The 14,927-nt window shown below is 45.4% G+C and overlaps 1 protein-coding gene across 1 annotated transcript; it reads left to right on the plus strand.

Annotated features, from left to right (window-relative positions):
- Positions 1–896: 896 nt before the first annotated feature.
- SMIM34 (small integral membrane protein 34) lies at positions 897–1,346 on the plus strand. The gene is made up of 2 exons (XM_087417857.1): positions 897–903; positions 970–1,346. The coding sequence occupies exons 1-2, from the start codon at positions 897–899 to the stop codon at positions 1,344–1,346; spliced, it is 384 nt and encodes a 127-aa protein (XP_087273983.1).
- Positions 1,347–14,927: the final 13,581 nt, after the last annotated feature.

The following is a 14,927-nucleotide window of genomic DNA, read 5'->3' on the forward strand; positions in this document are numbered from 1 at the left end:
TTGCTTTCTTTGTCTTCCTTCCTTCCTTCTTTTTCCCTCCTCTCTCAATTCTTGTACTATGCTTTGAAAGGGATATCCCACTCTTAAGTGATAAAAGAAAAAAACTCTACCATGCTTTTTCTAGTACTTTAAATTGTTTCGTTTTTTTATGTTAAAATCTTTGATTTATCTGGACTGAGTTTGGACGTAAGGTGAGAGATGTGGATGCGGTGCTGTATTGCTCCAATGCTACTTGTTGAATAATCTATCTTTTTTCCTACTGAGCAGATATGCCCCTTTATTATCCACCAAATTCCAATTCCTAGCTTTCCGATGGTGTCTTTCTCTGTTCCATTGGTCTGCCTGTATATGTATCGGTATCACACTGTCTTAGCTATTGCCATTTTATGGGGAAACTTTTTAGGGAGAGTTGTATCTGGTTCTGAAGAGCCCCCCACACCCTTTGAAAAGTCCAGTAAGCCACACCTGGGCTGTGGGCAATTAAAGCATTCATTTATTCCAAAAAATGTAAATTACTTTTTCTGGCTGGCTAGTTCTAAATTTCTGCATTGGTTAATTCCCACTCATCACTCTTTTTTTTAGATTTTTCGTAATTAATCTTGACAGTTGATTTTTCAATATGCATAGTTTGCCTATTTCACAAAGAAATTCTACTGATATTTTTATTGCAATTTTGTTACTTATATAGATTATTTTAGGGACAATTGACATCTTTATGATGTTGCATCTCCTATTCAAGAACTTGATGTCTTGAATTCTTTTGATTTTTAAGAATATATTGACATATATATTGTCAGGCTCCTGCCCATTCAACAAAGAGGGCCTCTTTAAGCAGTCCCATGTTCCCACTGATGTGAGGACACACTGTCATTGGCTTGGCCAGGCAGCCCTCAACCATGGATGGTGGGTCTCATCTGGACCTCTCTGTTTCTCAGTGATCAAGTGGACTCTCCGGGAGGCCCCAACTAGACCCAGGCCAGCCCTGCTCTGGGCACCTGCTGAGGGCCCACATGGAAGGGAAGAACAGCACCAATTCTACCAGGGTCCTGAAGCTTCCAGATGGGACCAGTGCCACCTGGTACATCCTCACCATCTTTGGCATCTATGGAGTGGTTTTCCTTTTCCTATTGGCCAGCAACATCCTTAGAAAGAATGATAAGTCCTTGGAAGATATTTATTACTCAAATTTGACTTCTGAACTCAAAAAGAAAGGGCTCCAGAGCAAGGCAGCCAAATGCTCCACACTGACCATTAGCAACAGAGCTGTCGTGCAGCCCAACCAGGCCAGCCTGGGGCCAAAGTGTGGAAACAGCGGGCCCCGAACCGAAATCCAAGGGATCCCTTGAAAGTCAAGGCAAGCGGGCCTCCATAGGGGCCAACTTCTTGCAGGGGGAGCAGCTTTGGATTTACCTGGAACCTTGAGAGAAGAGTGGAGCCCTTGAGTGGGGCTGGAAGAGCGTCCGAGCCATGGGCGCTCCTGGCCGATGGGGGTGTAACCAAAAGCCGGCATCCTGTTTCCTTCTAGGCTTTCTGGCACTTTGAAGAGAGAGCAGGGACCGCAGCTTCTAGTCATATTCACCCTTCACTGGAAAAGCTTGTGCTCCAGGGAAGGGTGTGGGGTACCCAGTGTTCTCAGAGGAATCTAGGCAACTCTGAGGTATACCTGAAGAAGGCCTCTTGTCATGGAAAGAAGGCTGAATTTGGAGTTTAATGCCCTGGATGAAAACTCAACTTCTAGGGGGTCACATGAATTTTGAAAGGCTAGTGGCTCACCTGGAACACACGAGGGTTGGAATATCTGGTCCCAAAGGACCATTCATTCTAAAGACTTTGACTGGAATATACAACCAAAGTTGTTAATATCAGAAGTTATTCAGAGGTTCTTCATTTTCATTGAGAAGGTGGGGTCCACTGGAGAAAAAGTATTAGTTTTGGAGTCAGAAGAACCAAACTCTAGTCTGGGTTTGATTATCGACCACTTTGATGTCCTTGCACACACCACTTCACCTCTCTGGACCTTAGTTTCCATACGGACAAAGTGAGAATAGTGGTGCCAGTTCTGCCAATCTTACAAAGTAGATAAGAGCTAATGAGATCGTGCACATGAATGTATTTTGAAAAGTAAAATAAATATGTGAACATAAGCCTTGTTGTGGTGGAGATGATGATTGATGCTGATGGTGTATTGGGGTTCGTGGTGATGGTAGTGATGGTTGCTGCTAGTGGTGTTGTTGTTGGTAGCAGTTGATGTTGATGGTGGTGGTGGTGTATGTTGATGGTGGTGTTGATATTAGTGGTGTTGGTGGTGGTTGATGTTGATGGTGGTGGTGGTGATGGTTGATGTAGTGGTAGTGGTAATGGGTTGATGGGTGATGTTGATGATGCTGATGTTGGAGTGGTTAATGTTGATGGTGGTGGTGGTGATGGTTGATGTAGTGGTAGTGGTAATGGGTTGATGGGTGATGTTGATGATGCTGGTGTTGGAGTGGTTAATGTTGATGGTGGTGGTGGTGATGCTACTGTGGAACAGGAAACAACTAGTCCACTGGCAATTTGTCTGTAAGCAATGGCTGTATTAACTTGTTCTACAGGAGAACCCATCTGCATAACAGTTGATGACTTGTGCTCTGAATCAAGTCCATGAGATTCAAGTTTTTCATGTAGACAGAACAGTCGCTTTTGGGTTTTGTTACATTAGCCATCGTATGATTCACTCAAATGTTTTACAAATATCAGTTACTTATATACTCGCCTCTGCCTAAAAAAGAAATAAGATCTTGCCTAGATGACTGATTAATTTAGAGCAATTGTGATTAGCTGAATTTCTACAAGTGACTTTCAGCAGGCAAAGAGAAAAATTATATTTTGTTCCAACTTCTGTGAAGTTCAACCGGTCTGGCTTTTGGAGATGTTCCCTGGACTACAAATGAAATATTTTTTCCCTGTCTGAAGACAGTGGTAGACAACCAGCCCTGTGATTTCATAAAGGTCAAAATTAAACCCCAAGCTTTTGTTTTTGGAAGATGAGATAGACTTCCAAGTATTTTTCTTTTCATATTGTCTACATCATCCTCTCACAGGTTCTCCAACAAAATGAGACGTTGGTTTGTTTATATAGTTAGGGCTGGGCTTCATCCATTTGTTTGGGATGCTTATAGAGAAGGACAAAATAGAAGACACAAAGATAGACAAAATGTATTCCTTAGTTAATAAGAATGCAGAATGCATTAAAATGGGAGTGAAAGGTTAGAACTTAAGTGAATCTGAAGATACGATCCTCTCCTGTTGGTTGCTTTCCCAGCATGCATTTCCCCCTTGCTTAATCCAACAGCCCCTAATTTGTGTTTGGGGATCAATATGGCTCTAAGGGAGCTGAAACTACTACCAGTTCACGGGCTGAAATAAGAGACCTAGGTTAATCCAATCAGTGCATTTCATCTCCCGGCTTCACTGATCTGGTCCAAGATGGACTCATGACCTAAGTAAGCCGACCCCATCAGAATGACCTGAAAGACTTTAAAGGGGAATTCTGGGACACAAAAACTCTCTCTCACTCTGGATGGTGTTAAACACAGATCTGGAATTGCTGGAGCCATTTTGCCACCATGAGAAAAGCCAATTTGAGGGCAAAAGCCAACATAGAGAGGAGAGCTGAGACAATTCCAGAAACTAGAGTCCTGATCAAACTGTGCCCCAAATCTTGATTTACCACTGGACTGTTTTAGTTTGTGAGCCAATAAATTCCCTTTGTTAAGTCCATTAGAGATAGGCTTTCTGTCCCCCTCAACCAAAAATATCCTAAATGATACCACTGGATAAATAATTTCCTAAAGGAAGTGGGCTTTGGAGTGGAATTTGAAAAGAGAAGTTATGTGATCTGGTAAGTTGAGATATTTCTTTCATCAAAGTTTTTATATTTATAGGACTTTTGTATTTATAGGGAAAACAGATTTTGTATGCTTCTCATGTCGGCTCACTGATCACTTATGAGATTTCTCGTTGCTTGACCTCTCAAAGAGCATTCAGTGAAATCTGTTCTATTTAATCCCCAACCCCTGACTCTGTCAATAAACTGCTATGGAAACCCCAAGGAGGGCTTGTCATGTTAGACAAGGGGTTCAGAGACTGGCTCCAAAGGTGTTTTCTAGGGAGGAAGAGCCACTGTCTTCCCATTGACACCCAGACACAGTTACATGAGATCCAAGGACATTTTTCCAGGCCACCTAACTGTTGCTTGATCCAACTTCACCCACGGTCTGGAGAGCTGATCTGAGAGTTTGCCTGGCAGATGTGTTCTTGGATGGGAACTACATCTGTATAGGCTCCATTTTGAGCAAGATTGGTGGGACACAGTTACAAGTATTATGGATTTTTTCTTCAAAATCTAAAATGCTCAAGCACAGAGCAATTAACCCCTGCCTTGGCAAACCCCATGTAGTTGGACTAATAGAGAACGTGCCAGCACCACAGCGTAAGTGTTCAGTTCAGGGAGTGGGGAAGAGATCTGCATGTTCCACCAACCCTGGTGGAGACAGGAACAGAGCAAGCTGATTCCCAACATTCCAGACACTTTTTCTTTCTTGGTCCCTATGGTAAGTTTCCTCCAAGATTAGGAGATCAGATCAGATAAGGGCCTTCCTCTGAAATGGAAATGATTTAAGATCAATGCAGAATGGATCCGGTTAGCTGTTTCCAGGAATGGCTCCTCTGGGGATTTGTGGCTGATGGTACCAGGATTTGTACCCAATCAACTCCAGGTTGCCAGAGCTTTCCTGGGTGATTGGAACACATCTATTCCAAATAAAATTCTAACTGGCTCAGCTGCATTATCATTGTCTGGTGTGATATAATTATCACAAGATTTTAAAAAATGATTTAAAGAAAGAATTCAGAGACTAAACACTTATTAGTATTTACCCAGCTCTTCCCAGAGTGGCCCGTGGAGTTGAAGCAGTGGGCAGACATGGGATGTTGTGGACAGAAATGCTGTAGTCTGGTTTAAGTTTGGTGTTACATTAGTTTCAGCTAAACTATCGAAAAGTCACGAAGGTCCTCGGAAGGCTGGTACCACACTTAACCAAATCTCTGTAGAGTGGGTACAGGGAAGAGGGAGGGGGGAAGGTGGGTGCTTCCAAGAGGCACCTGAAAACTAGTCCATCTATTAGAGCATTTATACTTAATACTGCAAATATTGGTCTACAGTCCGTTTCCCCCACCGATCCATGAGAATATTATTTTAAGAATAAGGACAACATCTTACTAATTTTGACATGACCCATTCCTTGCAAAACACACAATAAATATTTGCTGAATGAATGAATGATACATACACTAGTGTGTCAATTATTTACAGTGGGTGCTGTTTCATTTGGGATGGTAGGTCCTAGTGATTTTCACTAGGCACTTTCTTCTGGTGGAAATGTCCAGTTCCCAGAAAATATAATAAGCATGGAATTTAATAAGAGAATTAGCTGTTCTTAAGGTCTACTTCCAGCAAGCAAAGTTAGTTGGATTATTACTGTTTACAGTCTCTCTCTCTATGTTTACAAAGTACGTTTATCTTTTGATCTCATTTCAGTCCTTATAACAACCGTGGGAGGTGGGCGAGCTTCCAGCCCTGGCCCTGATGGCTCCCTTTCCGCCCGTATGCCCAAAAAAGTAGTTCAGACATTATTTCCTTAGATGCCTTCTCTCCTTGCCCAGCCTCCTACAGATGTGCTAAAAAAAATACTCATTTAAAAATAATAAAAGCTAAAATGAAAGGACTTGGTATGGAGCAGGCACTGAGAGTTATACATGCGTTATCTCACCTGCCTGTTGCCCATCCTCTGTACCCCCACATCTTATGCTGCTTCTATGCTGACACCCACAAACTAAGGCAAGACAAACCACACAGTCATTTGAACAGAGGAAGTTTCATATAAAGAATTACTAAATTGTGACAGGGAAGAAACTACAAAGATATAAAGAGAACTCTAAAGCGTATTCCGGGGCTGAGGGAGAGTGTCCAGGGAAGGACAGACTTGGAAGGGGGTCCCCTCCCCAAGGCTGGGGTTCAGACATGGTTGGAGGAGGTGTGGTTGCAGCCAAAGGATGGTGGAGAAGTTTGCGGGGTTGCCCGGGCCAGACCTGAGCCACAGTCTCCGGGCAGCAAGAAACAATTTCCCAGGGCACAGGAGAGCTGAGGCTGGTGGGCAGGGGCGCAGAGAGAGTCAGAGAGTAGGGGGCCCACTCACTGGCAGGGTGACGCGTAGTCTGGTGTGCACTGCACCCATGATGAAAACTGTTCAGGACAGAGGCCAGTGAGGCTGGTGGACGTCAGGTAGGGGAATCAGGGTGCTGGTAGTGTTCTATGGACTGAAGGTTTGTGTCCCCCCCGAAATTCATATGTTGAAGCCCTAGTTCCCATTGTAGTGGTATTTGGAGGGGAGATCTTTGGGAGGGATTAGGTTTGGATGAGATTGTGAGGGTGGAGCCCCCATGATGGGATGAGTGTCTTCATTGGAAGAAAGACACCAGAGCCCTCTCTCCGCCACGCGAAGATACATCAAGAAGGCGCCAGACCAGGAAGAGTCCTCATCAGACACTGAGCGTGTCCGCTCCTTCATCTTGGGCTTCCCAGCCTCCACAACTGTGAGAAATGAACGTCTGTTGTGTAAGCCCACTGTCTATGGTATTTTGTTATGGCAGCCCCAGCTGACTAAGACAAAGTGTCGAAGAAAAACCAGCACTGGACACTCAATAAAGGTGGCAAGACAGATCGTATTCAGACGAGGGCAGTAGGGGAGGGAGACTCCAGTGTAGACTGAGCTCCACTCCACCTGGGACAAAGCTGACTGAGGTTTGTAAAAAGAGAAAAGAGAAGGAACAATAAGGAACTTCGGGCTATGTGGAAGAGGAAGATTCTAGAGGAAGGTAGGTGGAGAATTATTGAAAATGGTTTGGCAAGGTGGGTTGTATACAAGGTGTATGTTGTGAGACAATGTACATTTCGTGGTTTGGTAGAATTGTGTTTTCTTGAGGAAAGACTCAGCATGGGTCTAGGGTCACCTTTATGGACACGGCCTAGTGCAGGTGGAAGCCAGGCTACAGTTTGGCCAAGCCTCTCGGCACAGAGTTCAGGCGAGTCCTTTGTGCCTCGTGGAGTTCAGAGTTCACAGGATCCCGCTCACTGGCAGGTGAAGCCAGGCCTGGGCTCTACTGTGTCCAGATCAGGCAGGCATGTGGGGCCACTGGGGCATTGGGAGCCTGCTAGCTGGCAGGGCAGCATGCAGGCTCAGGTGCATGGTATCCCCATCAGGAAGGCCATGAGAAACAGCCTTCCTGGCCTCACAGGGACAGCGGTATCCCTGTTCCCCCTGCCCTCAACCATCAACCTTGGCTCTCCTGTGCCCTGGGAAATTGTTTCCCACTGTCGGAAGACTGTGGCCCAGCTCTCACTCAGGCAGCCCCACGAACTTCCGCTCCACCCAGTGGCTGCAACCACACCTCCTCCAACCAGGTCTGAACCCCAGCCCTAGGGAGGGGACCCCCTTCAGAGTTTGTCCTTCGCTGGGCACTCTCCTTCAGCCCTGGGCACCTGTAGCATTCTCTTTACATCTTTATAGCTTCTTCCCTCTCATAGTTTAGCACTTCTGTACATTAGACATCTGCGGCTTATTGTGGGGTGTCTGTCTCCTGATTGCACCCGGAATGATATAAGGTCTGACTTAAAGAATGAAAGTTCTCAGCCAAGCAAGCTTGGGCAATGGTGGACGAAAGGAAGTCCAACAGGCTTCTGGACACCCAGGTTACCGGAAGCTTTTAATATAATGTGCAGCATTCACCAGACGACGGGCCACTTCTTTCATTGAGCCTGGTGAGGGATTAATGCTCAGTGTGGGATGGGCTCCACCACAATAAAACATTGTCACAGAAACCAAGAGACAGAGCTTACATGTTTGTGAGCCTTTCACTTCTTTTTCATTTTCTATAACTCTAGTTAAATCAATCAGTAAGCTAACGTACTCACCACCTACTTTGTGCACAATGTTTTGCTACATAAAGCTAAGACAGCTTCCTCTCAGGTAGCTTAGACATAAATTGTACAAGGTTAACTACAAATACAAAAGTTAGGCAAGAGATGCTATATGACAGTATATTCATAACTACAGAATGGGTGGTGGTGAGTGCTCAAAGGTGAGGAGGGGAAAAAGCCACACATTTAGTTGTATTGACAATGCTTCCCAAGCGCCGACTTATAACCCCTTTTTCTTTCCCTCCTTCTCTTCTCTGCTCTTTGTCTTGACCTCATCTTTTTGTAGCAGCCCTATCAAAGTAACACTTTATATTGGCAGAGTGCACATAGTTCTTCTCTTGAGCTCATATGATTCCCCAGACACTTTTTAAGGGCATTCTGAGCTGTTTTTACTCACACTTGTGACACCAAATATGTGGATTTTCCATACCAGCAATCAATCCCCCAACTTTCCAGACCCCAGCTGGGTGGCCTACAATTCAGTTCCGTTCTGACACTAACTGCCCAGAGTGAGTGCAGAGACCACAGCTTAAGGGCTCAGTGCCATGAGACTACCTCCACCTCAGATGCCAGTCTCAAGTCCCAGGTTGTCACTGCACTCCTGACCAATTGACTATAAATCGGGGGTTCCCCTGAACCCCTCCTCGGGTTCAATAATTTGCTTGAACGGCTTACAGAACTCAGGAAAACACTTTACTTACTAGATTACCAGTTTATTATAAAGAACACAACTCAGGAACAGCCAGATGGAAGAGATCTATGGGGGAAGGAGATGGAGTTTCCATGCCTTCTCTGGGGTCACCACCCACCACAAGAACCTCCACGTGTCCACCAACTCAGAAGCTTTCCGAATCCCATTTTTTTAGGGATTTTCATGGAGCCTTCATTATGTAGGCATATTAAATCATTGGCCATTGGCGATTAACTCAATCTCCTGCCCCTCACCCTTCCTTGGAGATTGGGGGATGGGGCTGAAAGTTCCAACCGTCTAATCACAGGGTTGGCTCCTCTGGCAACCAGTCCCCATCCTACAGCTATCTAGGGGACCACCAAGAGTCACCTTATTAGCGTAAACTCAGGTGTGGTTGAAAGGAGCGCATGAATAATAAAAGATGCTCCTATCACTCAGGAAATTCTAGGCATTTTAGAAGCTCTGTGCTAGGAACCAAGGACAAAGACTAAATATACATTGCTTATTCTGTCAGACATGCAAAGCCGCATGCACTGTGCTAGGGCCAGAGATACAGAGAAACACAGTCTCCTGGTGAAGACAATGTCAAGGGATGACTTACAGGGCAGGACAATAAGAGCAAAGCTGGGGGTAGCCAGGGTCTTGTAGGAGCAGGGAGAGAGGCAGGTAATCCCGGCCAGACATAGTGTGGTAGGGGATGAAGTAAGGGTGGGATCCAGGAGAAGGACTGCCCATCAGGGACATGGCATGTGATAAATGCTTCCTGCAGAGGGAGAGATTCAGGGCAGATCACTTTCAGAAGGAGCCATGGTCTCTCTTGGGCTCTGCATGGCATATGGACATCCCTTCCAATTAGACTCCTCCTCCCAGACCTGGCGGGGTGACCACATGAATGAGAGAGAGAAGGAAAATCTTCCATGGCCTATGACCCCTTTGTAAGAAAAGCATGCATAAAGTGTTGGTAATTCGGGACAATACGTTACAACAGAACTGAAAAATTGATGGATAAACCTCAGGTTGGGGCAGAAAAAGAGATTTATGTCATCCACCATCAGCATGAGCAACATAATTCGACACACTGGCAAATTTAATGAAGTGAAACCAACCAGCAGGATTATGTTGATGAGTCTCCAATAAAAGTCACAAATGTCAACATAAGCCACATCATTTTGATGACATGGATTTCTGCATTGCCTTCATGTGAGCACAAATCCTGAAGTTCTTTGGAGAGTATTATTATTGTAATTATAACTTTCCAGGGAGATGCTGAGGTGTCTGACCCCCAGTCACGTTCTTCCTGGTTGTTTGAAACCCTGATTATCTCGTGCCTTCTGCTGTAAGCTGCCGCCAAGGCCCAGACAAGCACGGTCACGCACGTGTCTCTTTTTTAGTACGAAGTGCACTGGGGACTGCCACCTCTCCAAGCCAGGCAGGCCCCTTATCCCACACGCCCTGCCTTGCAAACCCACTTAGCGTGGAGTTTTATTAGGAAGTTTAATTAGCAGAAAACAAATAAGTGGGGATCCCCCCTGGAGCCCAGGCTGCGTCCCCTGCTGGGGTCGGATGTGTCTGAACAAGTGTTGGCTGGTGAGGCTTTTTGCATGAAGGACAGAGGACAGATCTCCTCCTAAAAAGAGATGCAGGGAAGTAAGTTTGGCTCCCTCTCGGAGCCTGAGTGCCCAGAAGCCCGAGCAACAATCCTGAGGTTGACTGGGGACTGTTTATGTCACAAGCACAGCCCAAACCATGCGATGGGCCCAGCAGTGGAATGTGTTGACCGGCTGAAGTCTGGGGCAGGAGTTGTCACGGCTTCCTCCAAGAGAACCTGAGCTTTGTGGGCGACAGGTGAACAGCTGAACCAAACTCAAGATACTGTCATGAAGGGGGGCAGGAAAATGGAAGCAGGGTAGGCAACCACGTGTCCATTAAAAGTGCAAAAGGAAGACAAGAAAACCAACTTTTAACGAACGCTATCAAAGCCGGGTGCTTTGACGTATGCTAGGCTGGTGATCCATTATAAACTCCACAAGGTGGGTACTATTAGGGAACTGAGGCTCAGAGAAGTTAAGAAACCTATATACTGTCACACAGCTGGCAAGAGGTTCAAAGCTAGGTCTATCAGATTCCAAAGTCCATGTGATGTTTCCATTGAGTCTTTGTCTAAAATATACTTTTACTTTCATTCAAGGTGAGGGATGGGAAGGCTACAAGTTTGGGCTAGGCTTATTTCTCTCACGCCATGTGCACACAGCAGGTCAGCTGAGGCTCTGTGCCATGTCATTGCTGTCCTCACTCTGAGACCCAGGATTCTGGAGCAGTCACTCTCAGAAATATCGCTGGTCTCAGTGCTGGAGGGAGAAGCTCTGGAGGGTCTCACCTGGACGATCAAATTCTCCAGCCTGGAAGGGACACCATGACTTCCACCCGCCACTCAAGGGCTAGAACTAGCCCATCGCTACTCTCAACCACAAGTCATCCTACCTACCTACGCCTAGAAGGCCAAGAGCCAAAAAGTCTGGGGAACAGTACTAACAGCTACCAGATTTGAACCAGATATGAGGTTCTCAAACCAAGTGCTATGGACTGAATGTGTCCCCTCACATTCAGATACTGAAATCCTAACCACTAATGTGATGGTGTTGGGAGGCGAGAACTTTGAGGGGTAATTAGTTCATGAGGGTGGAGCCCTCATGATGGGATTAGTGCCCTTACAAGAAGAGACTTGAGAGCTTGCCTCCCCCCTCTCTGCTCTCCCCCAGGTGAGGATACAACAAGAAGATGGCCGTCTGCAAACCAGAGAGAGGGCTCTCGCCAGACACCGCATCCATGGGCACTTTGATCTTGGACTTGCAGCCCCCAGAGCTGTGAGAAATAAATGTCTGTTGGTTAAGCCCCCATCTATGGAAACTTGTAACAGCAGCCAGACTTGACTAAGAGACCATGTTCCATGGAGGTTCCTCAGGCCACCATAGGGAGCAAGGAGAAGCCCCATCTCATTCCCTACGTTCCATCTTTATTTATATAAAACTCAAATTTTTCTATTAAAAAGCCCATATATGTTTACATGAGGAAGGTTTTTGTTCTATTCCTTTTAAGACTAACTCTGGGGTCCCTGCAGCTCTAACGTTCTGCACCCACAGGTCCCCACCAGGCCCTGATTAGCCTTGTGCTAAGATAGAGGTTCTCACCTTGACTTCATCTTAGAATCACATAGAAGCTTGTAAAAATCTCAATGATGCCCAGGCCTCACCCCAGACCAATTCAATCAGAACCTCTGAGCTTGGAGCCCAGAGACAAGCAATGTGGTAAAGCCCCCCAGACGATTCCTGGACGTACCGGAGTTGAGAGTGGCTGTTCCAGGCAGAGCCCAGAGGAAGCCCTGAGCTCTGTGGGCTGGTCCTTGTCTCCCCGGGGAGGGCTATAGGAGAAGCCAGGATGGAGTCTTGCCTCAGCGAAGGAAGACAAGACGTGAGCTGAGGGAGGTTGCAGAGAATGGGTAATTACGCTGACTAATGGTTCCAGCTCCTTCCCAGGGGCGGGGAGTGGGCGTGGGAGGAGTGTCCAGCGGGAAGTGCTGTCATGCTGGGCCAGGCCTCAGGAGGGGTTCTCTGTGAGCTCGGCTGCTGAGGAAACAGGAAGCTCGTCTGGAGCTGGATCGCCTCCCACAGGTCCCAGGTACTCACACAGGCACACACCCGCACACTCACACACACAACACAGGCCACACACACTCACACACAGATGCATACGTACATACACACGTTCACACACACATTTGCACACCCCCTACAAACATACAAACTCACATACACATAGACAACATCCCACACACATACACACAAACACACACACTCATGAATCTGCACACATACATACACTCACATATGTAAATATAAAAATACACCTTTATGTATAGATGCACACATACATACTTCCACACACATACTCTCCACACACACACACTCACTCTTACATCCACACTTACACACATCTTTTTTGTTCCACAAGAAAGAGAAAAATCAAATTTTACGATAAATGAACCTCAGCCCTTGCCTGGTCCAATTCTGACATCTTACATGTGAGGAAACGAAGCTCTGGAGAGGGTCAAGGAGTGTAAGACGCTTTCTTGGTCCTGGTCAACTCTCCTTAGCTCTAGAAGGTATATTAGAAGGATTTTTTTTTTTTTTTAAAGAATCTCTTTCGCCAAAAAAATGTTACTGAGGACTTTTCTCTTGGTTGCCAAGAGAGAAGGGGCACTTATGCCCTCTCTTCCTAAGCAACTTGTCCAGCAAATGGGGTGATAATCCTTCCAACTCCCTGGGTCCCAGTGAGGATTAACTAAGATGCTTTGTGCAAAGGGGCCAGGGCCTTTCCCAGAGGTTCTAGAGGAAGCACAGCTGGCCAATTCAAAGGTTTCTCTGTTGAGGGGGATGGATGGGCTGAACAGAGACACAGAGATGTGAAGGCAGAGCAGGGGAAGGGAGGAGGGACCCCTGGCTGTGTGGCAGAATGGCATTTGAGAGTGAGGTCACCGGGAACACTCTGTTTATATGCTGTCTGTGCACTTCATGTTTGCTATGTGACCTGCTAATTAAACCTCCACACGCACCTGGGTGGTGAGAGTACTGCTGGTATTTCAGGTGCCCCCAGGAGGGCTGGGAAGGGGGTGGGCAGTGGGGAAAGCGAGGACCTGTTAACCTGTCAGAACTGAAATTAAAAAAATCTGTCTCATTACCCTTTAAGTTATAAACGCAACGCATGTGTGTTGCGAATAATTTCCAGTCATACAGAAGTCACTCGCTCTTCCTCCATCCTTACCTCTGTTTCACTCAGCAGAGGGAACACTGTTAGAATTGTTGTGTCATCCAGACACTTTTCTACCTGGATCTGCAAGTGTAGATATAAATCCATAAATAGATGTTTGATTTTTAAAAAATGAATCATACTCTAGGTCCTGTAACTTGCTTTTGTAAACCTAACAATAAATCATGGACATTTTTCCATGTCATTGACACCCATTTCTGAAATAGAATCCACACCAGGAAAGGCAAGGTAAGCATTTAATCATGGACATTTTTCCATGTCATGCGTATCCACTCTGAAATAGAATCCACACAAGGAAAGGCAAGAAAGGCATTTAATCATGGACATTTTTCCATGTCATCGATACCCACTCTGAAATAGAATCCACGAAAGGAAAGGCAAGATAGGCATTTGATTCTTTTACTTATTAATTGGCAAAATAATGTGATGGTGCCCTCCATAGGCACCTCCAAAGGCAATCAATGGGTTTTTCGAGTATTTTTTTGTTCGTTTGTTTGAGTACCATTTTGAACTCAAAGATTTTTATACATTCATTCTGCTTCCATTTATTGCAATCATTGTTTATTGATTGGTTCATTGATTGATGCTCAAATTCTTCCACCTTTGGCCACAGGAGCCTGCTTTTTTTTTTTTTTTTAAGATTTTATTTATTTATTTTCCCCCCAAAGCCCCAGTAGATAGTTGTATGTCGTAGTTGCACGTCCTTCTAGTTGCTGTATGTGGGATGTGGCCTCAGCCTGGCCGGAGAAGCGGTGCATCGGTGCGCGCCCGGGATCCGAACCCAGGCCGCCAGTAGCAGAGCGCGCGCACCCAACCGCTAAGCCACGGGGCCGGCCCGGGAGCCTTCTTTAGTTGACTCTCGGGTCCTTTCAACAGACCTGGTAGTCTTTGATGGCTTCCTTGCTTTAAGGCTGGACAAGATGTCCCAAGCTAATCTTGTACATTTCCTTCTCCAGACCTAGAATCAAAGATCCCTGATTCCCTTAGTAGCAAATAATATTTAGAGACCCCGATCTAGGGGGTAGGTGTACACATTGCTACTGGGTTGGTTTTTTTCGTTACTGACATGATAAGCATTTAGGTTCATTAGTTTCAGTTTTATTTGTATATTTTAGAGATCATTTTGTGTTATTTTTCTTTTTTTGCTTTTGTTTTTTAAAAAAATGTAAAATGTTTACATTTTCTGGTCAAAACTACAAAACAAGATACATTCAGACAAGTCTAGATTTCTTGCTTTTTTCATCCCTCCTGTTCTATCCCTTCTCTTATAGGGAAGCATTTTTAATTAATGTTTGGTTTATTCTTCTGTTATTTATATTTGAAAATATAGCAAATATGCATATGTATTTATCATTTACACACACATATATAATTTTTTGTGTGTGTGTGAGGAAG

This window comes from Ceratotherium simum, chromosome 27, assembly GCF_057802395.1.
Source record: "Ceratotherium simum simum isolate JZ-2026a chromosome 27, ASM5780239v1, whole genome shotgun sequence".
NCBI lineage: Eukaryota > Metazoa > Chordata > Mammalia > Perissodactyla > Rhinocerotidae > Ceratotherium > Ceratotherium simum.